This window comes from Neolamprologus multifasciatus, chromosome 6, assembly GCF_963576455.1.
Source record: "Neolamprologus multifasciatus chromosome 6, fNeoMul1.2, whole genome shotgun sequence".
Taxonomy (NCBI): domain Eukaryota; kingdom Metazoa; phylum Chordata; class Actinopteri; order Cichliformes; family Cichlidae; genus Neolamprologus; species Neolamprologus multifasciatus.
This window is the reverse complement of record NC_140444.1, coordinates 28,485,425-28,504,054: the sequence shown is the minus strand read 5'-3', so window position 1 is coordinate 28,504,054 and position 18,630 is coordinate 28,485,425. Positions and strand designations below refer to the sequence as shown.

Genomic DNA, 18,630 nt, shown 5'->3' with positions numbered 1-18,630 from the left:
CCACTTATGCCAAAATCTGCTTCAAAGAGAAATGAGCTGGTTCAAGGCTGAAATTAAAATTGTACAGGACATCTCAGTTTCTGGCATCTGTTTTTGCAAGAGAAACTAAGAGAATATTCAAACACAACCCAGCACAGAAGCAAAGGTTTGAACAATACTGATAAACAAAAACAGTTCATCAAAAAGAAGTGACCTCTCCTGTGCTGAGTAATATCAGGGCCTTATTGAGCCTGAACATGCATGAATTAGCTCCGTTACATCTGATGGCAGGGCAGCACAAACAGACACACGTCTGAGAAACCTCAGGTGTTACCATGGCAGCAACGGGATTCAGGCTAGAATTCAAGGAAGGTCATGAATACGCTCACACAAGAAATTACCTGAAAGCACAACTGACTACTTCGGCTACTGTTTCAGCTCCACAAGCTATTTATCACTACTACAGTGCACAGAGTCTACTGTCCAAGGATCCACATGGAAGTATTTAAGTAGTATTTCAAATATTTTTACTGAAAGTAAAAAAAAAAATTTGCAAACAAAGGATTCAAACTAATGCCTCAAACAGACTGGAGCCTCTAATCAGAAAGCTTCAATATGATTTAGTTACTAAGCAAACAAAAGTTAAGTTAATGAATAAATTACCAGCAGAGACCAGTCTGCTGTGTGTGAAAGGAGAAGCCAAAGAGACTGATAACATCAGGCCAGCTAACATCAAGATTTACATTTCTTGGGCAATACTCTACAGAAAACTTTTGTACATGGTAAAAAAGTCAAGAGTCAAGAATGGACAAGAATCTATTGAAAATATCAGCAGACCAATTTTTATATATAACTGTGGAAGCGAGAGCCGAGTAACATTATAGCTGGATTGGTTGGTTTTGTCTGCTGATTAAATTAAATGAAACAACAAGTTTGATCACATTCTGTAAAACCAAAGGAGTGCGCTAAAAGTCATTAAAATGTTTGGCATATCAAAAGAACTGATGAACCAACTTTTTTTTTCCTACTACTTCCTACTACTTTTCTCTGAGGAGGTGCACTCGAGGCTCTTAATTAAAGAATGGGTTCTAAATAGAGGAGCAAGCTTTGTGAAGTCGCTGCTTTTCTCTCATTGAAATGGGAACTTCCAGTCACTACTATATTAAGATCACAACTTGCTGTGAGGTATGTGCAGTGTTGGGTAAGTTACTTTAAAACAGTAACTAAGTTACATTACTAGTTACTTCTATCAAAAGTAACTCAGTTACTTCAAGTTACTCGTTACTTTCAAAGTAACTAGTTACTAGGGAAAGTAACTTTGGTTTTACTCAGAATTCTCTTGTTAATGTGTTGCTTCCATAACTTTACCAGTCTTCTAGCTTGCTTACTTGCCACAAGTGCACTGTGCCACCTACCAATAGAAAGGAAAAGATAATGTGCATATTTCCACGAGAGAAATCCCACGCCTGGACTGTCATTGACCGCTGCCATGATTCTAGCCTATGTCACAGCGTCATGTGCGCCTTTTACATCCAACACAAAAACTGCAGTCATGGTGCTTTGATTGTACTCAGAACTCGGAAATTCTGCCTTCTGAATAGGAAGATGTGGGTAACACCAGACTGCAGATGAGCTGCATACAGGGCTGGACTGGGACAAAAAATCGGACCGGGGGTTTTGACTCGAGACCGGCCGCCATTATAGGAAAAATCATAAAGCCTTTGAATGAAAACAAACGCTGTTGTGATAGTGATGTACACTGTTTTGATAATATATATACATCAATCTATCAATCTTTTGTTGTAAGATTCAGATAATTATTTTTTAAAAGCTAGACATTTTAAATTAGAATAAGAAAGAAAAGTATTTCTTTGTGCCCACCTCTCCCTGTTAATGCCCTACCTGCCCCCCTGGCAAAACTTTGCATCTTCAGGTGCAGATCGCACCTGCACAGTTACCAGCTGTCAGCTACCTAAAAAAGGATTCTGGGGTTATTTGTCTCTCAGAAACAGTTCATAACTTCCTTTCAACTCATTTATGTCACCTAAAAGGTAAACCTGTTTCTCCATCACCTGTTCAGCTCTGATGATTCAGTAAGGACGTCTCCTGGTTTCATCTTCATGTTTCCCTCTCACCAGATAACCAAACCGACATCATGACCAGCAGCTTTTTTACAGCTGTGGCTCCAGCAAACATCAGCTGATACTAGAAATTAACATTAAATAAATTCTAACAACAGCTGATCAAGCTTAAACGTGCTGCTGTTGTTTAACGCGACATCGGCTGGTTTCCTCTTTGTGGCGCAAAGTGGGCGATAAACAAACAAGAGAGCCAATCAGCTGATCATTGATCAGTTTTCATGATTGAAGTAGAAACGGGAGAGGGAGGGGGAGAATGAAAGAAGAAGAGGCAGCTGTGCAGCAAAGACACAGAATAACTCCAGCTTTGTGTCTTTTTCATTGTAGCTGAATTATGGGACCAACTGTTCCTTTTCACCTCAATAAGAAACGCGTAATATTTTCTCTGAATACCAGACGGGACGGTTGGCAACTCTAATAACTTATGAACAAAATAAAGTTCAACATCATTAACTTCATAGCACCCACACAGCTGTATAGAAACTCCGTCATGCTAGCTAGTACGCAGTAGGGAAAAAGTCAGAATAACGAAAATAAACTCCACCTAAACTTGGTTTATATCTGACCCAGATAGACTGCAGGTCATAACTTCTTACCTGAAGTTCACACTTGGACCGGCGGCCGCCTCGGGTCTCTTTTCCTCCTGCGTCCCCTTTCCCTCATCCACCTGCTGCCTCCACCACTTGCTAATGTTACAGAATCTGTGGAAGCTCCGCGATAGCCACCACACGAAGTAACGAGTAACGACCCTATCTAAATCCCAGTAACGACTAACGCGTTCCTGATTTTGGCATAATAACTAGTTACCGTGCTCGTTACCACAATAATAACGTAGTTACTGTAACGCGTTACTTAATAACGCGTTAGTCCCAACACTGGGTATGTGTAATATGTTTCAGTTTCCTTCAGACTTTACAACAACATCCCAAAAATGTCACCACTTGCCTTTCCTCTTTAACACTAGCATTCGTAGCCGGACATCATTGGTTATTTATGAAGACCTGAAGCACAAAAACATCTCTACTGTGTTTTACAGGAAATGGGATGAATCAGCAAAATAAAGGTACTGCTTAAAGTCATCAGGAGCTGATATTTTTCCACCACTGAACAAACAAAACAAATAAAATGAATAAATTTAAAAAAAAAAATCCCAGGTAAAGGTAAATCTAAATTAAAAGGTTATTTTTGCAAAATGTCAAGCTAGGTATCTTAAAATTAGAGGTACAAAATTTAAAAGAAATCTCTGAAACATCTCCTTGCTGCATAGAATATATTGTATAAAACAATACTTTACAGTTTTATACAATAAAGACAAAAACAACTGATTCTCGAGAGGATGGATGGTAAAGTGGTAAAGAGTTTCAAGTCCATATTACATTATTTAATATTATTTCTAACAAATTAATTGTACAGTGTAAGGATGTGACTTTTTTAGTGACTGAAACAGGTTTCCATAGACATATGAAATGGTTATTTTGTTTTAAATGACATTGCTTTAAAATGCATTGAAATACATGTAATATAACCAAAATGTATATTAATTATCAATAAAACTTTAGTGCACTAATGTATAATTGCCATCAACTAACAATCAGTTAAAGTTACAATTTAAAACACAAAATCCATCCATCTACAAATACCAGTTGCCCAGCATCCAGCCATCTTTATTGTCCCGTCTTCCTCGCCTCACTCCTTACTCAGGTGACCGATTCGGCCAGAGATTTCTTCCTGTTAAAGTGACTTTTTCCTTTCCACTGTCGCCAAGTGCTAGCTCATAGGGGGTAGTGTGATTGTTGTTGTTTTGGGGTTTTATATATTATTTTTTCTTATATTGTCTTTCTTTATCTTAAAATATAAAGTGTCTTGAGACAACAGGTTATTTTGATATAGCGCAATATTACGAAAATTAAATGATTAGTGCACAGATATTGTGGGGTTTCACTCGGTTACCTTTTTTGAGCAATAAAAGCTGAGGGTGGCAGTAAAATGCAACGCCGCAGCTGCCACTTTTCGTTGCCTCAAAGAAGAAGCAGACACTGGCGACATCCGGTTCCGTCCAGCGCCATTTTGATGAAACAGCGAGGGGACGATCGTCTGGGATCAGCGACATGGATTTAATGGATTTACGCTGAAGAATCATCCGGATTCAAAACTTTATTTTCTGTGGTGGGACATAACCGTGGAGTGAAGTGGAACCTTTTCGTCCTGACTGCAGACGGTGGATTTTTGCCCCAAAGTTTAGCCGTGACACCATTGTCAGCAATAGCAGCGTTAGCCGTTAGCTTTTGTTAGGCCTGCTTTCATGTTGTGTTGAGTTGCGTTAGCTAATCTCGAGGTGTCGCATGTTAGCCTTGACATTAGCTTAACATTTACACGGAACATTTCGATTTAAGATTAACCTTTTCGGAGGGGTCTAAACAGTAGTGTGACTCCTGTGGACTGGCCGTGGAGCATTTCACGCAGTTTTGTGGACTTTTTGTGGAGCTCGGTGGTGTTTTGTTTCTATAAATTACAAACTGTACCGAAAAGGCAAAACACTACCGCGAGGACTGGGGAAGCCCCAGGCCCGCTGCTAGCTGCAGTGCGGCGGACCGGGTTTTCCAGCAAGGACAATTCACGACGGACTTAACCTCATTTACCCATGTAACATATTCACATTGTGCTGCATGGACTCTCTTGGATTTGGTGGCACCTTGTTGTATTTTCTTGGACTTTAAAGAACTGAAGAGGCACACGGCGCCGCTCCATGGCGCTTTGGCCTCGCTGCTCGATTATTTTTCATTTCCAGTAATAATGACTGTGTCATCTGCGAGCTCAACCTTTCCCCCATATTAGTCCTTTCTTTGTCCAGTGTTTCAGCGAATAATACAGAAGGTTTACCCATTAAAGTCACCAGATTTAGCCTCCTGTGTTCAGTGTTGACGCTTTCATTTTGTTATACCAGGCCTGTGTTTTTTTTTTTTTCTTTGTTCTTAACTTGATACGTGCTTAGACTTGTTCAAAAAAAAAGAGAGAGAAAAATCAAAACAAAAAAATGTCGTGTGTTCACTATAAGTTTTCTTCCAAACTGGACTATAATACAGTCACTTTCGATGGGCTGCATATCACTCTCAGCGAGCTTAAAAGGCAGATTATGGCCCGGGAACGGCTCAAGGCCACAGACTGCGACCTGCAGATCACCAATGCGCAGACTCGAGAAGGTACGCCATGAGCTGACTCTTTACATTATGGGAGAAGCATAATCAGATATTTTGGGAAGAGGCAGCGCATGATCTCTACGTATAGGGCTTTTGCTGGGAAAACACAAATAGGGCTAGAATATGTACAAATCCATTGGGATCTACAACATGCCTCTAATTTCTTTAAAACAGTTTGTCGTTCTAGGATTTACTCTATTTGTCCCAAGCAGTTTCATGTACACTGAACCTCCAATCTAATATTTGAGAATGAGCTTTTAGATGTCTATTTTTATAAAGGCTTTGTCTTTATTTAGTGCTTATTTTAACTGTCACAGCTATTCAGCCTTAGTTGAAGCCCTGGGATCGTATAAGCTGTAAATACTGGGAATTTTCTGTATTTCATAAATATTTTGTATACTCATTGGATTTCTGTTCTGTGTGGTGTTTCACAGAATACACAGACGATGAAGCCCACATCCCAAAACACTCATCTGTGATCGTCCGCCGCACCCCGATTGGTGGAGTAAAACCTGCTGGCAGGACGTTCATTGTGTATGTATACATAAAATCTAACGTTGCAGCCTGAGTCATGATTACAGTATAGTCACCAGTGGATTTTAAATGATAGAGAAATCTCTCGGTTATGTTTGTTCCTTTTGTGTCAGTAGCTTACTACTTTTTTTCTGTTTTCCGCAGAGATCGTTCTGACACAGCTGTGGTGGGACCTCCTAGACCCGTATGTAAAACAAAACCCAAAAACAACACACTCTCCTTCCTCACCCCTCTGTCTCTCTCTCGCCCCCTTTTTTCTGGCTTTAGTCACCTTTCTCAAGAACATCCTGTCAACAATGATCAAGTTGTATCTTCTGTTCACTGTGTGTTGGCTACATTTGTGTTGAGCTCTCGACCTCTGTGTGTTATTTGATGTCTTTTTTTGAGGAGGGTTTCCTGGAGTCACTAAGGTTAAAGTAGTTTGTTGTTTCTCTCTAAAAACCCGGGTTGTCTGCCTTTTTTTTATTTTGAAATGAACAAATTAAAAGTACACTGTGTGAATGAGATGAGGCCGCTAAGAGAAACAACAGACTAGCCACCATGTTTTTGTAATGCTCTGAACTGAAACTGTTGATAATTAACATGGCAAGCAATTTAAACTGTTAATGACTGTATTTCATAATGAAATGGTTATGTAGCCTGATTTATGCCAGGCAAATGTTTTGAAGGGGTTTGTAAAAGGAAGTATGGTATTTTTGTATTCATAATACATTGTCATTTATTTTCTGTGAAAATATTTTCTGTGGTTTATAAACCCAAAGAAGGAAAGTGTGATTAATTTATATAAACTTATCTTACATAATGAGTGGAATAGATTTGCCACTGACTCTTATTTATTTTGAGCTTAACCTGCTAAACATACACATTCTCAGATATTTTGTTAAGTCAAAACTTCTGTCATTTATTTTGTCCTGTACAATTTAATCATGAAGATGTTCTGTTCTGCACTGAATATGGACTGCACATAACCCTTAAACATTGAAGGCTCGCATTTACATTGCTGTGCTGAGATACACTGAATCTAGTCAGATTCCTCAGTGCCTCTTGTGCAAGGAAACCAGTTCAAAGTGTGTTTTTGTTTTTTTGTTTTTGTTTGTTTTTTACAAAACTGTGGTTTTTTGGGGGGGGATCAGTACGAAGCTAGACCACAAAGTGCTAAGACACAGTATCAGTAAATATCCTTCCATGGTTGCTGCAGTGCAAAGTATGCTGGTGTAGTGTGTCCTGTAAGCTGTAAGCTGCAGACCCTGTCAATAAAGTTGTTGAGTGGTTCAGTGTCAGAACCGCTTGCACCAGATCCCTGTGTGTTCCCTCCACAGCTTTCTGCAATACCCAGTGTTTCCTCTGAGCCTGCTTATCATGATGGATATCCCACCCTGCTGGCTTTTTTGTTTGCTAACATTTAGCCTTTATTACTTAAAAAAAGAAGAAGAGAGATCAAATTTTTTTATGTGGGTGTAAAATGTGACCCTTTGTCCACTCTTGACAGAACCATCCCTCCTCCGCTTTCTGTCGTGATGTTGGTGGTGTTGTAGGGCTGTTAAAGGGAACCGGTTAAGAGAATAAGTGACAACAGTGGTTGCTTCATTTTCCTTCCACCAGGCATTTTTTATTTCACCCACCCCCTAAAAAGAAAGATCTCTACACTTGTGTCTTATCAGCTCTACATACTTGACAGCTTCCTGTGTCTGCATTTTTTTAAAATAGGTTGGCTCTGCTCCTTGCTAGCTCATTAGTTTACAGAAAGCATTCTTGAACTTTTTGATGAGTTTTGAATATTTGTGACAACTTCGTTTGACAAGCTGGTGCAAAAACTTAAATCGCTGTGCCCTAGTGAGGGGAAACTGCATACTTAAATTAAATGTCAAGTATTCCTTTGAGAAAATTGCCCTCTGCTACCCACTGCAGAAGAAGCTTTGGATATAGGATTTAGAGGGATGTGTTGGTAGTATTTGCTGATAAGCCCCAAATACTTAAGGAGGCGTGATGTGTTTAAGCAGAAGCTCTTGGACATTACCATAGTTAAAGGCTCGGAAGACTTGCATATGCTAAAGAACAGCAAAAGTAGATGTTTTTACAATTTTCTGTCTCGTCATGAGTTCTTAAACATGCGACTAAAGCGCACAATCTCATTTTTATTTTTTGGCGCTGTAATACTTTTGTTGCTTTGCAAAGGCGGTAGATAATACATTCAGTATGGAGTTTGCATCACATCGCTGTGTGTTTTTTGGGTATTTGTATTTTACTCTATTCCCCCCAAAGATCTCATCCATGTAAAAAGCTCTGAAAAGACACAAGCTTAGAAGAGGCTTTCAGAGTATTAGTTTTTTTTCCTTCTAGATTTGCTGACTATTTAGAGGAGTTGGAGTTAAAACGGCACGCACCACTTGTAATCCACGTGTTGATTTTTTTATTTCTTTTGTTAATTGCTACTCTTGCATTACCTTCCATTATGTCAGGCACTTTGAACGCTACACAGAGGTGCTAATTTTGTTTGAAGAAACAAACGGAGGCTCTCAGGGATTGGTCACAGATGTGGTGGGGAACTGTCGGGGCTCTTGTCTTCCAGTGTGTCTAAAATCTATTATGTTAATACCTTTTAATATATGTGCTCTGATTCTCCTGCAGACGGACTCTTCTCCCTCGTTGTCGTTCGCCCAACTTGCGAAGGTACTGTTTCTGTCTATGCTTGCTGTAACGCCAGAAAAGCTAAAAAGATGGGTTGTTTTTTTGTTTTTTCTTGAGGGGTTGACATTGTTCTGATTCTTATTTCTCTTCTAAATCAACGTTTTAGACTGCTAACTTGGTTGACGCAAATGCATCCGAGGAGGACAAGATTAAAGCCATGATGACTCAGTCGAATCACGAATATGATCCAATACAGTTAGTATACAATCGCCACACTTGAGCATCTAATTAAATTCAAAATGAAGCATGTAATGTGTATTTCAATTCATTGTCTAGCTGAGTGTGTGTTTAACTCTGTAACTTGTGCCTCCAGTTACTCCAAGAAGGCAGTCGGACCTCCACCTGCTCACTACACCTGCTTTCGTTGTGGAAAGGCCGGTCACTACATTCGGCAGTGCCCCATGCTAATGGTAATTAACAGTATTGTTTGATCTTTGTCTGTGTTGCTATATTTTACGACATTGTTGTGTAACGTCTAAAAAGTAACCGTCATGTTTTGGTTAATGTTAATTTTTGTTGTTTTGGGTTTTCTTTTTTTGCCTTTTTACATTTTGAGGTTCAGGATAAAAGTGTGGAGGGTCCCAAGCCAGTACGAATTAGTAAGGGAATACCACAGAGCTTCATGGTGAAAGCAGAGCCAGGTGCCAAGGGAGCCATGTTAACCAGCACAGGAGAATACGCCATACCTGCTATAGATGCGTACGTGCCAATCACTGACATACACCTACACATGCCGTTTCATATACACTTTATAGCACATTAAGTTATGTCTTAGTTGGTAATTATCCATATTGCTGGTGCATTTGTTTTGTTAACAGGGAAGCATACGCACAGGGAAAGAAGGAGCGCCCTCCATTTGTTCCACATGAACAATCGTCATCTGAGGATGACAACGATCCAATCCCTGACGAGCTCCTGTGTCCGATCTGCAATGACCTGATGACAGATGCCGTAGTCATACCTTGCTGTGGAAACAGCTACTGCGATGACTGTGAGTTCTCAAAATGTAGACGATAAAAAAAGATTTTAAGTGATTTTTTTTTTTGTGTGTGTGAGAGCTTTTGCCTAAATAAGATCCGTCTGTTTTCAGGTATTAGGACTGCCCTGTTGGACTCAGAGGAGCACATCTGCTTCACATGCAAACAGTCAGATGTGTCACCTGATAATCTCATTGCCAACAAGTTTCTTCGACAGGTAGTGCTTTCAAACGTTTGCAGGCTGATGTGGTATTAGCTTAATTTGACTGTTTTTGTAAGTGCTGGATTATGTGTTTGCCTTCTTATGTAGGCTGTAAACAACTTTAAGAATGAGACAGGATACACCAAACATGGGCGCAAGCAGGCCCAACACACAGCTCCACCTCCACCACGGCCACAGCTGGTCAGGCCTCTGCACTCGAGACAGCAGGACCCGCTGCTGGCCAATGTCACTCAACCACCTCCTACAAATGTACCAACCACCGCGGCCCCTCAAACACAGGCCCCACCTACTGCACCTGCTCCTTCTGTTCCTTCTCCTGCACCACCTGCTGCGTCTACTCCACCCCCTGCTTCTCCTTCCCCTGCTGCTGCTTCTATTGTCGAGGAAAAAGAAGCTTCGCCAGTCCCTGCACCGGCTGTTGATCGCCGTTCTCCTATGCACTCGACCAACTCCACCAACCAGGGTGAACCACCCCCACCAGGGTAAGTTTACACTGAGATATTCCATGAAAAATTCAGTTCAAAGAAGCCTTTCTTGCCAGACACTGTCTCTATTTGTGTTTCAGGGAGACGCGTCCAGAACCTAAAGGGACAACTGATTCATCAGGACCGTCAGAAAGTGGCTCACAGGTGGGTCCTTCCTGAATAGTGACTTGTTTGCGAGGTTATGTTAGTTAGAGCACCAAAACATAGGTTTTTCATCATGTTAACCTCTTTCTCTATTTTTTTATTTATTTTTAACCATAATTTCTCCCACAGAGCTACACTTTACCAGTGATTGGCCAACTGCCACCTACAAGACCATCTCATCAGTCAGGTCAGAAGATCAATTTATTCATTTAAGCAGATCTGATGAGCTTAAAGGGAAGACATTTGGCAACTAACAGCCTGCCTGCTCTCTGCTCTTTTAGGTCACCATTCACGGACAAACCACTCTCACAGAGTAGGAGCAGTAGCAGCACCAGCAGCAGCAGGCGGAGGTGGCAGACACTGGTAAAGCTTGCTTATGCACTATGAACTGTGAAGTGTTTGTGATGTAACATCAGTTCTGTAAAGTCTTTTGTGTACATCTTTACAGGTACCGAAGTAGAGGAGAGCACCCCTCCAGTCGCCTGCAGACAGCTCCACCTCCTGTACCTAGTCCTCAGGTGTACCCATCTCCAGCCCTGTATCCACCGCCACCTCAGGCCTACCCTCCTCCATACAGCGCTGGTCCTGGCCTTATTCCTCCTCCTGCTATGAGTTACCAGCCCCAGCCTGTTTATCCCCCTGGACCAACAGTTCTCAACCCCCCCTGGGTTCCCCCTGGTACCCAGCCCCCTCTAGTCCCTCTTCCACCCACCCTCCCACAGCCACCTCTCTGTAAGGAAGACTTCTACAGGCCAAGGCATCACAGACAGGACAAGTGAGTGGGTTCTTTTTGTTTTAGGGGTCTAACGACAGACGGTGGAGGCACATGTGAAAACCATGTAGTACCAGACATAACTCAGGATTGCAATTGTGAACAGTTATTTTATTTTGGAGTTTCACCACAAGAGACGACCTGAAATGTTTCTGAGTGTTTAATTTTGCTTACATAGGGTTACCTCCAAGCTGGATGAGTTCACTAAAGACTTCCACAAAGAGCTTATGAAATATCGAAATGCACCAAAGAGAAGAAAGCGATCTTACTCCAGGTATTTATTACATAACGAAACTTGTTTATGCACAAAGCTTTTAAAGGCATTTTTGCGTAATCCTTCTTTCAACCCCAACTCTGTTCATTCCTTCTTTTTCCTGCCCGACTCTTTCTTCTTCCAGGTCCAGGTCATACAGTCGATCTCCATTTAGCCGCTCTCCTTACTCGCGCTCTCGGTCCAGATCGAGATCTAGATCCAGATCGAGATCCAGGTCTTACTCTTATTCACCGAGCCGATCCCGCTCTCGTTCACGATCCCATGGCAGGTCCTATCCTCGCTCGCCTTATTCCAGACGTAACGGACGCAGTTATGGACGCTCACGGTCAAGGTCCCGCTCTCGTTCGAGGTCTTATGGGTACCGTCGCTCTGGCTCACCACGATCACCTCCCTCCTACCGGGGAGGAGGCTGGGAGGGTCCAGAAGGGCCTTACAGGTCTAGGTCACGATCTCGCTCCCCTGGGGCATACCGGAGCCGTAGCCCTGGCGGACGAAAGCTACCTCCACGCGAGCTACCACCATATGAACTGAAGGGTCCGAGTCCCGCAGGCCCCGAGCGCTTTGAAAGGGAAAGGCGTCAGTGGGAAAAGGAGTATGTAGACTGGTACAACAAATACTACAAAGAATACGATAGCCAACACCCTTCACTGCATCACAGAGGTCATGGCAGCAGAGACAGAGAGAGGGACAGATTGTCCCCTTTATCCAGAGATTACTCACCCCAGGGGAGAGGGAGAAGAGGGAGAGAGGAGAGAGCTGGTCCACCTCACCATCCCCCATCCTCTTCCTCGTCAGGGGCCAAGTCCAGCACTAAAGTCCTGAAAACAAAGAAGATAAAAAAGAAGAAAGCTGGAGAAGAACCAGAGGCGTCGCAACAGCCGGTGGACAGAGGCGATGCCACTCCCGTCAGAGACGAACCCATGGACGATGTACCGTCACACACAAAAACACCTCCCATCTCTTCAAGGCCTGCCGTTAACACTGCATCATCTAAAGCCCCGCCCTCTAAGAGCACTGCTTCATCTGTTAAATCTTCAACCAAGTCTGCATCAAAAACTCCATCTGAAAAAACGAAGAAGGACAAAATTCAGAAAGTAAAGCCTAAAGCAAAGACGGAGGCGGTCAAGGCAAAGCCGGACAAAATGAAGAAAAAGACCGGAGAAGGCGTTTTGGCAAAAAAGAAAGACCCCTCATCATCTTCCTCTTCCTCCTCAGCTGTTAAACCTTTAAAGAGTGTTAAAGCCAAACCAGAAGACACCCACAACTCGACTACCTCTAAAAAAGAAAAGGGTAAGAGCTCCGTTGTGAGGCCTTCACTTGTGAAGACCCCTCCACTGTCCTCCCATAACCAACCTCTGCCTCATCCCCCGCTTCATGACAGCCCCCGATCCAGCCATGACATGCGGGGAAGAAAAAATCTTCCACAGGGCGGTGGTCTCCTTCCTCACCCCCATCAACACGGTCTCCCACTCCTCCCCCGACCTTCATCCCCAGTGGACAACCGGAGGAGGATGGGAGAGGAGGGTCGCTCTTTACTTGGACCTCCTCCCGGAAAGCTGAGGAGAATAGATGGCCTAGGAGGTGGAGGGGATATCATGTCCCACTCGCATTTGCCTCATCAGCCCCCACTCCACAGACTCCCACCTTCCTCTGACAGGCCTGGTATCCTTCCGCATCCAGGGAGCCGTGAGCTTGGCCGGGGTGAAACGGATCGAGCAGCCATCAGACCTCTAATGGACCTTCAGGTAGGTCCTCAGAAACTTTTGTTAAACGTATTTTTCCTACTGATTTCCCCTTAATTTAACTCTGTTTAAACATTTTGTTTTTGCATCTGCAGGTTAAGCCAGTAAGAATAATCAAGTTGAACAGAGATATGGGGAGAAGAGGCAGCACTGAGGCAGCAGCCTTGGAAGAAACTTCATCTGGTCACGAAAAGAACGCCTCCATCTCAGAGCGATCAGCTGGCACAAGCATTTCTGAAGCAGACCGGCACAGTAGTGCAGCAGAAGTAGCTAGAAGAAAAGAGCGCTCTGCATCTGCGGAGAGGGGAGTCTCCAGAGAGAGACCTGGCAGTGGCGGAGAGGGGCAGCACATCTCAGACAGAGAGCAGGACAGAAGCTCTGGAGTGGACAGAGAGCGAGAGAGGTCTGGTTCAGACAGAGAGCGAGAGAGGTCTGGTTCAGACAGAGAGCGAGAGAGGTCTGTTTCAGACAGAGAGCGAGAGAGGTCTGTTTCAGACAGAGAGCGAGAGAGGTCTGTTTCAGACAGAGACAGAGGTCAGGGGTCTGACAGAGACCGAGACAAGGACAGAGTCTCGGGGTCAGGCTCGCAAAAGGTGGCAGTTGCATTGGAGAGAGACACGGAGGGTGAGAGGGCGTCGAAGGCAGAACGAAAAAACTCAGGCGGCGCGAGCGGGGGAGGCAGATCTGTCAGTCTGGATAAAATGACGATCGGAGAGAAGTCTGCCATCACGAGGAGACAGGCAGATCATCAGGAGAAACCAAGAGCATCCTCTAAGGAGAAGGGCGAGGGCTCAGAAAGAGCCGCTAAAGCTGACAGGTCACTACATTTGCTTTTCTGCTTCTCCTTATCCATGACTGAAAGAAGGGATGATACATTTGTTCTGTCTGTAAACACAGTTGTTAATAGTTGTAATTATATTCTCTAATTACCCAGGAGTGCGTCCAAGGACAGAACAGAGAGGAGCGTTCCCTCTGGAGAGAAACCAGCTGCTGCTCGCAGAGAAGGTAATTTGAAGCACGAGTCGAGTGTATGGCAGGAAATGATAACTTTGATTTTGTGTCTTGCTCTCTAATTACACATTCATTGAACCTTTCCTCTTTCCTCCCACCTCCGTGGAAGCGGTCAAAGACGGTCAGGAGGCTGCTGTGAAGAGCAAACCCAGGATCAGCCGAAAGGCTCTGACAGGCCACATTACAAGCTCCACTAAGTGAGTGCCTTTTCTTTTCTTTTATTTAATTTTCACTTCAAAATGTTATATAGTTTATTTACTTTATGTTCCACTCTTCATTTTATGCGTCTGATATTTGGATCTTGCTTTAAGTTGTTTCCATTAGGATGGCACAAGAATTTAAATAGTTTCTATCTGTTTCTGTCAGCGCTTCATTAGCAACAGAAGAGGAGTTTGAAAAACGTAATCAGTCTAAAGCTGTTTATTTGGGAGGGCTAGGAAAACTCATTATTTTTAGTGTTGCCAAAGGAAAATAATGAGTTCAGTGGCACAGTGAAACTAACATTGAATTAAATGACTTGTGTAGTTGTGTAATTTTTGTTTTTGTTCTTTGTAAAAATACATTAGAAACAAAGTATCTTAGGACTTGGGTCTAATTATTGATTGTTATTCAATTTTTTATTTTATTTTGTGGACATAAAAATAAATTTGTTAAGGTGAAGCAAGTATAAACTGTTGTTGCAGCTCAAGTTTGATAGAAAAGTGTTTCCCAAAGAAAATGGTACTATTGTCTAAACTGTGGTGTCGTATCTGCTCGTATTGAAATGTTTAAGCTTTTCTAAAAACTTGTTTTTCCTTACAAAAGGTCGTCTCATGAAACCAAGCAGGACTCGGAGAAAGACCAGAAGAGTTTGCCTTCGAAACCTGCAGAACAGCCTCCACCGAGCCCCGTAAAAACGCGTGCACGCAGCCCGAGCTTGAGCCCGGTGCGCAGCCCAGCCAGGGAGGAACCGCTCATTCAGCCTCCTCCCCGCTCCAAGTGGGAGAGGGAAGATGACGAAGAAGGCCAGGAAAATGAGCTTAGTGTAACCAAGGAGCCCTCCCCAGTGCTGCAGAGGCCTCGAGGTAGAGAGCTGCAGCAGGAAGCACCTAAGCCTATTAGGACTGAAACCCGGGATGCTACAAGAGAAGAGAGGAAAGGAGCAGTGAAGGAGGAGAAGAAGGGAAGAGCCACAAGGGAAGAGGGTAAGGGTGGTAGGACGGGCCAGACAAACTTGGAAAAATCAACCAAAATAAAAATCGTGAAGGAAGAGGGGAGAGGAGTGAGAGAAGAAGGAAGAGCTTCTGCAAGAGAAGAGGAGCGGCGAGGTGGAGGAAGAGAGGAAGGGCGAGTAGCTCCAGGGAAGGAGGAGAGAGCAGCAGAAGTCAGAGGTGGAGGAGGGCGAGAGGAAAGTCGGGTCCCCGAGCCTAGGAGACAGCGTTTGTGTTCCGACCTCGGCCGCGAGACGGACGAGGCAGCTTTTGTGCCCGACTACAGCGAAGGCGAAGGTTCTGAGCCTGAGAGAGGGCGAAGCGGCAGCGCCAGTCCGTCCCTCAGCCAGCGCTCCCACAGCCCCACCCCAAGTAACCACAGCGGCTCAGCCACCACGACGACGGACAAGAAGAAGAAGAAACACAAGAAAGTTAAAAGGCACAAAAAGCACAAGAAACGCAGCAGCCAGGACAAAGAGGCAGAACACAAGAAGCACAAGCACAAGAAAAAGAAACGCAAAAAGAACAAAGACAAAGATGGGGAGGAGGATGAAGAGGGCAGAGAGAAAGGCTCTGCATTAACGGAGGCGTAACTCAAAGCTGCAAGGAGATTAGGATGCAAAGATAACGGCTAACGCTGGCATCCTCCTACAAGGAAACTGATAAATGTCAGCTGTTCTGATGCTTCCTGTCTCTGCAGCTCTCCATGGTACCCTTGTTCCTGTAATGCAGAAAGACTGCTGCTGAGGTCTCTTCAATATTCAATGTGAACGTCTTTGCAGACTCTGGGCCGGGGAACAACTGGGCAGCGACGCTGTGCTGTTGTGGTCAAACTAGAGCTGCAGGACTCTGATGAGAACTGCTATGCTATGAATAACACAAACTGTGCTCAGGGATGTGATTTCTTTTTGGCAGAGGAGGAACTGCAGATTATCTGCCTCTGATTCATTTGTAAATATAGATTAACTCTTGCTTTATGTAATAAATTCTCCTCAGTTTGTTTTGCTCACATCCCTGTGTGCTGTTCAGGACTTAAATGTGAAACTCATCACTGCTTTGAGGGCTGTCTTTCTGAAGAACGCTGCCAGCACATTTTAGCTCATTAACCATGAAATCGTATACGCTATTATCATTGTTTTTTCTTCCTTTTTGGCAACTGTTGGTTCAATTCATGCCGGTATATTTTTTTCTTCTTTTTTTCTCCTTTTTTTTTGTGATGAATAATTTGCAAGAAAGGCAACAAAACTGAATTTCTGAACAGGCAAACCAAGTAAGGTTAAAGTTATGACGGTTGATTTGTCTTATTGAACATGACATAAAATCTGATTGCTACCTGGTAAATTATGAAACTCTGGAAATTTGTGATTAATGGGCTAAAATGAGAAATTACTAATGTGGTCCTTGACGTTGAAGCAGACTTTTATGCATTCATGTTACACTGGATTGTATAAGATGTTTATAATACTGACAGATCAGTCAGCATGTTTCTGTTCCAAAGGTTTAGTAGCTAGCACATTGTCAGTGAGCGAATGTGTGTGTGCTGGTGCGAAAGTGAAATGTAATGGAAGTTGAACAAATTGGAGGACAAGACTTCTTACAAATGATTTTTTTTTTAATTAAAATGTTTTGACCTCATTAAAATCCCCAAGTTGTGTTTTTTTTGTTTCTTGGTGTTTGAAATCTCAGTTGATTTGTGCTTCTAATGACTGTAGAAAACATGGATGACCTGACAGCTCCAGAAAAATGAAGCCAAAGCGTCTCTGTGGCTACCTGCTGTCTGGCTGCAGTATAGTTTCATAAGTACTGCCCTGTCCATGTTAATGGATGGGACTAGAGTCAAAATAAAGGCAGTGCTCCTCAGATACATTTTCCCAAGAATGCTTTGTCGTTATTCATAGTTCTTATAGCTGATTTGGGTTGAGAAAGTCATGTTTTTAATGGGGTAGCAATGTTATGATTGACAGCTGAATAGGCCCACTCGCAGGAGGAGAAGGCGCCAACTACAAAATTGTGATTGTTTGAGACTTGTTCAGTAAACTGTACTGACCATCACCAGGGCCCTGATGGATAGTTGCAGTTTCTTCCATTTTGCAAAGTTGAGACTGTTTTCTAGGCTAATGCAGGCTGCAGGTTGAGTGATGCGGATGCTGTACCAGTCCATCATGGTGAAGAGAAAGCTGAGTGAAAAAGTGAAGCTCTTGATTTCCGGGTTGATCTACGTCCCTACCCTCACCTATGGTCACAAGATTTGGGTAGTGACTAAAGGAACAAGATCACAGATACAAGTGGCAGAAATGAGCTTTGTCCAAAGGGTGGCTGGCCTCTCCCTTAGGCAGGGGCTCAGAGTAGAGCTGCTACTCCTCCACATCAAAAGGAGCTACTTCAGGTGGTTCGGACATCTGATAAAGATGTCCGAACCACCTGGTTCGGACATCTTTGGGCGGCTCCTGGGTTAGGTGTTCTGGGCATGTTCCACCGGGGCTGTTAGGTGATCCAAGACAGATTATATCTCTTGGCTAGAGAGAGGGAGATCTGGACTTCTCTGCTTAGGCTGCTGTCCCTAGGAGCTGTCCCTGGATAAGTGGAAGAAGATGATGGATGGATACTAGGTGGTTAGTTTTTGATATTACTCATTACACTGAACTAAATTTACTGCTTTTGTATTGAAGTTTGTGTCCCAAGAGGGCACATGGGTCACACTTTGCAGCATTAACTTTTTATATCCAACAGCCTGTGTTGTGTTCTTTTTGATAAAATCATATCACTTTCTCTGGTATTTTGATTAGAATAAAGGTTTAAGATTGTGGGATTTTCTGGGTTTTTTTTTTTAAAGTGGGCTGCAGCACTCTTCCCACCAACGACTTAGTAACTTAGTTTACTTAGCATCTTTAAAGAATACCCTGCTCTGGCATTCACATACTACCAGCAACATCGGTTCATGTAGTTTCTATCTCATTATCTTGATTTATGTTTTCTTCGACAATGCAAACTGAGTAATTTAATTAGAAGGCTTCTAAATAATCTATTAAAACATGGCTTATGTCTATACAGTTAATAAATTGTATGGCTGGAGATTCATTTCAATATTAGAAATTAACAGTGTTTATATACAATGTTAATGATGTAATCGAATTTTAAGTTGTACTTTTTGTTTTATTGCTGTTGTCTATTCTTAAAAATAGTACAAAATAAAAAAAAAATAAAAAATGGATATATTGTGTTAGCATTATTTTCTATCTGTGCTTTGTCCCATCTGAGTTTGTCCCACCCTTGTTG

General features: G+C 42.9%; 1 protein-coding gene across 2 annotated transcripts; it reads left to right on the top strand.

Moving 5' to 3' along the window:
- The first annotated feature begins 4,124 nt into the window (after window positions 1-4,124).
- On the top strand, window positions 4,125-17,002 carry LOC146517215 (uncharacterized). Of its 2 annotated transcripts, none has more exons than XM_085162450.1 (20): window positions 4,125-5,317; window positions 5,749-5,848; window positions 5,993-6,032; window positions 8,477-8,518; window positions 8,643-8,731; window positions 8,850-8,946; window positions 9,099-9,235; window positions 9,355-9,527; window positions 9,627-9,730; window positions 9,824-10,218; window positions 10,302-10,365; window positions 10,495-10,552; window positions 10,647-10,728; window positions 10,814-11,140; window positions 11,316-11,411; window positions 11,536-13,156; window positions 13,249-13,970; window positions 14,088-14,158; window positions 14,274-14,361; window positions 14,969-17,002. In XM_085162450.1, exons 1-20 carry the CDS (start codon window positions 5,152-5,154, stop codon window positions 15,945-15,947), a joined length of 5,451 nt encoding a protein of 1,816 aa, XP_085018576.1. In that variant the 5' UTR covers window positions 4,125-5,151; the 3' UTR covers window positions 15,948-17,002. The 2 variants fall into 2 exon arrangements, with proteins under 2 accessions (XP_085018576.1, XP_085018575.1); XM_085162449.1 differs by having other exon boundaries at window positions 4,126-5,317; window positions 9,093-9,235.
- The last annotated feature ends 1,628 nt before the right edge of the window (window positions 17,003-18,630 follow it).